The 2,886-nt window shown below is 42.9% G+C and overlaps 1 protein-coding gene across 1 annotated transcript; it reads left to right on the top strand.

The window, feature by feature from the left end:
* The first annotated feature begins 1,817 nt into the window (after positions 1-1,817).
* Positions 1,818-2,201, top strand: prr15la (proline rich 15 like a). The gene has a single exon (XM_070980607.1). The coding sequence runs from the start codon at positions 1,818-1,820 to the stop codon at positions 2,199-2,201; it is 384 nt and encodes a 127-aa protein (XP_070836708.1).
* The last annotated feature ends 685 nt before the right edge of the window (positions 2,202-2,886 follow it).

Consider the following 2,886-nt stretch of genomic DNA (forward strand, 5'->3'; position numbering starts at 1 on the left):
GTTGGGGTTGGTGTTCTGCACCACAACTAGCAAAATGGCTGCTCCCCCACCCACCCTCTCACTGAAAGCCAGTCAAACACAGCGCGTCTAGGAAGTCAATACTCGCCGTCACTTCAAAGTCACATAGAATCTACATGAAAAGGGACAAAGGGAGGCAAACAATAATCAGTTAGCGGAGCTGTTCATGTCAGGTCTCCATGAAATAGAGAAAGAGAGCGCGACAGAGAATGAGAGAAGAAAAGAAACAATAAAACAATGTGGTTTAGTTTCTGTTTGCTCAGCTGCTATAAAAACTTGCCAGAAGGCAATTAAGCAAGTAGGTTGCTGACCTGCAGTCAGTTTGCATGCCAGCTGGGAAAGATAACTGAAGCTGATCTTTTTAATGGCTTAATAATGGAACAGTAAAATAAAGTGCAAGTTGATCTCCAAAAGAGGTCACATCTTAATGTTGATGAATCATTTCCACCATTCTGACTTCTGATTGTTGGTTACTGATAACGTTAATGGCCTAGAAGTGAACATACATCCATGTTAGGTACCTGCACGCTGTGCACTTACCCCTTCGGTTTCTGTGTCTGTGTCTGTGTCCCAACTTGTGTGAAACATTGCTGCATCAAATTCATAATAATATATATTTACAAAAATCAATGAAGCTGATGAGGTTGAACATTAAATATATTGTCTCTGTCAAAAAGCATTAGGAATGGATCACATTCTGTTTTATGTGTTACACAGCGGCCGCAACTTTTGTTGGAATCAGGGTGGTACAAAATTTCACAATGGTTTACGGTTTACACACGCCCTTGTGTTACACACACACACACACACACACACACACACACACACACGCATACACATGCACACACATGTCAGCCCAGTGCTGGTTTTCAAACTAAAATGGTGCACATTCACCAGTGGAAGAGGCACAGTCTGTCCTTAGTGTTGCCATGTTGCCATTGTGCATCACAGAGTTTGTTTTATTCCACTTGCTTCTCCCTTTTCCTCTTTAAAAACATGTTGGCTATCAGGTTGTCAGTGTATTGGTGGGGGCAGGAGACGAAGTGACTTTGACTTTGTGTTTGCTTCCTGGTTCAACATGACCATGCCCCTGTGCACGAAGCCAGCCCCATAAAGAAATGGGTTTGGCTGTGGCCTCAGTGCCATCCAGCACCTTCAGGGTTAACTGGAACACAGACTGTGATTCAGACCTTATCACTCAACATCAGTGTTTGACCTCACTCATGCTTTTATGTCTGCTAGTGTCACTGTGATCCTTGTGGATAAGATTATTAGATAGAAAGTGTCTTTTTCATTGGCTGATCATCTTGCAGAAGCTGAATGAACAGCCATGAAAGATCAGCTCTCTATAATGTGATCTCACACACATACTGTACATACATAAAGCACATGCACCAACATATCCATTAGACTGACCTTTTGTATGTTTTTGTTCTTTCTAACACACACACACACACACACACACACACACACACACACTGATGAGACACACTGAGACACACATGGTAACCTGAGTATGTGTGCATCCACAGCATATGGAGACTATTGAATTACACTGAAATATTAACAGTGTCATGGGTGGATAGTTAGGTGCCCACACACACATATTATAGCAAACACAGAAATAAGATACTCATATAAAGACAGGTGCAGCTACTTATATGCAGTGTTTGTGTGTTGCACAACAATTGAACAGTCTGTTTTCTCTTACCCAGCCTACTTCTTTTATTCTAACCTTTTTTATTATTGTCCCTTTTTCACTGTCCTCAGCACTGCACCCACCCCATCTTTCATCCATCATGGCAGAGCCACCTCAAGGCTGGTGGAAACTGACTTTCCTGAGGAGAAAAAAATCCCAACCCAAGGTTCTGTATGAAATCCCTGCAGAGTTTGTTTCCAACGCCGCCACTGGCCAGCACGGATCCGGCACAGCCACCGGACCAGCATCCCACCCAGAGGACATGGTGCACGACCCTCAGCTGGACGCTCGACTGGAGAGGATTGTGGATAGAACAACGGCCAGCAGGGGGCGTCACGTTAAAGTGTCTCACTCTGGGAGGTTTAAGGAGAAGAAGAAAGTGCGAGCCACCCTGGCGGAGAACCCAGAGATGCTTCCAGGAGGTGATCCCACGAGGGATAAGAACCAGAGGGCTGGGACACACAAACATTCTGAAAACGAATAGTAATGCACACTCAGAGAGAAATAACTACATAATCACATAAAGACTTAAACAGTCAATCACAGGTGCATACATACAGTAGGGATAGTTTAGGCTTTAACCCTTATTATCTTCTTTGTTGGACAGCACATTTTAAAATTCAGACGCTCATCAGAATAAATTAAATTTAAACACTAACTTCTGAAAAAAAAATTAAGTGCCTAGTTTATATCTCAATAGAGAAGTTTGAGGTTTTCCCATTCACTTCAATACAAGCAGCATCTAGTGGCCACTGGAGGAACTGCATGTTGAGACGCTGGTTTCACCTGCTTCATCCACCTGCTGATAATAACACAGCATTGTGTGTAGGGATTGGTCTTACAACCTTTTATGATCTTCACCAGCTAATCCACTGTGCTGTCTAGATGCACTGGGATCAAACCTGTGACTTTTCCCGTACTGGATGGATGATTTAATTAGCAGACCAACTCAGCAGTGTATGGCCACTGTGGCTGGACCTTTGAACCTAATGTGAGATTGTGGCAGCAATGTAGACTCAAACTCAGGGTTGATATCCAATAATATGCTTTGGAAGGCTTGGTGTAATTTACAAAAAGAATTTGTCAACCTTTGAAAAGGACACACATACAAAAATCAACCTGAAATTGTTAAAATGGTACAACAAAGGGTTGCAGCTAACTGACTAGAG

Source organism: Chaetodon trifascialis, chromosome 15, assembly GCF_039877785.1.
Source record: "Chaetodon trifascialis isolate fChaTrf1 chromosome 15, fChaTrf1.hap1, whole genome shotgun sequence".
NCBI lineage: Eukaryota > Metazoa > Chordata > Actinopteri > Chaetodontiformes > Chaetodontidae > Chaetodon > Chaetodon trifascialis.

Coding starts and splice junctions, on each gene's coding strand:
- prr15la (XM_070980607.1), top strand. CDS start 1,818: ATGGCAGAGCCACCTCAAGGCTGGTGGAAACTGACTTTCCTGAGGAGA.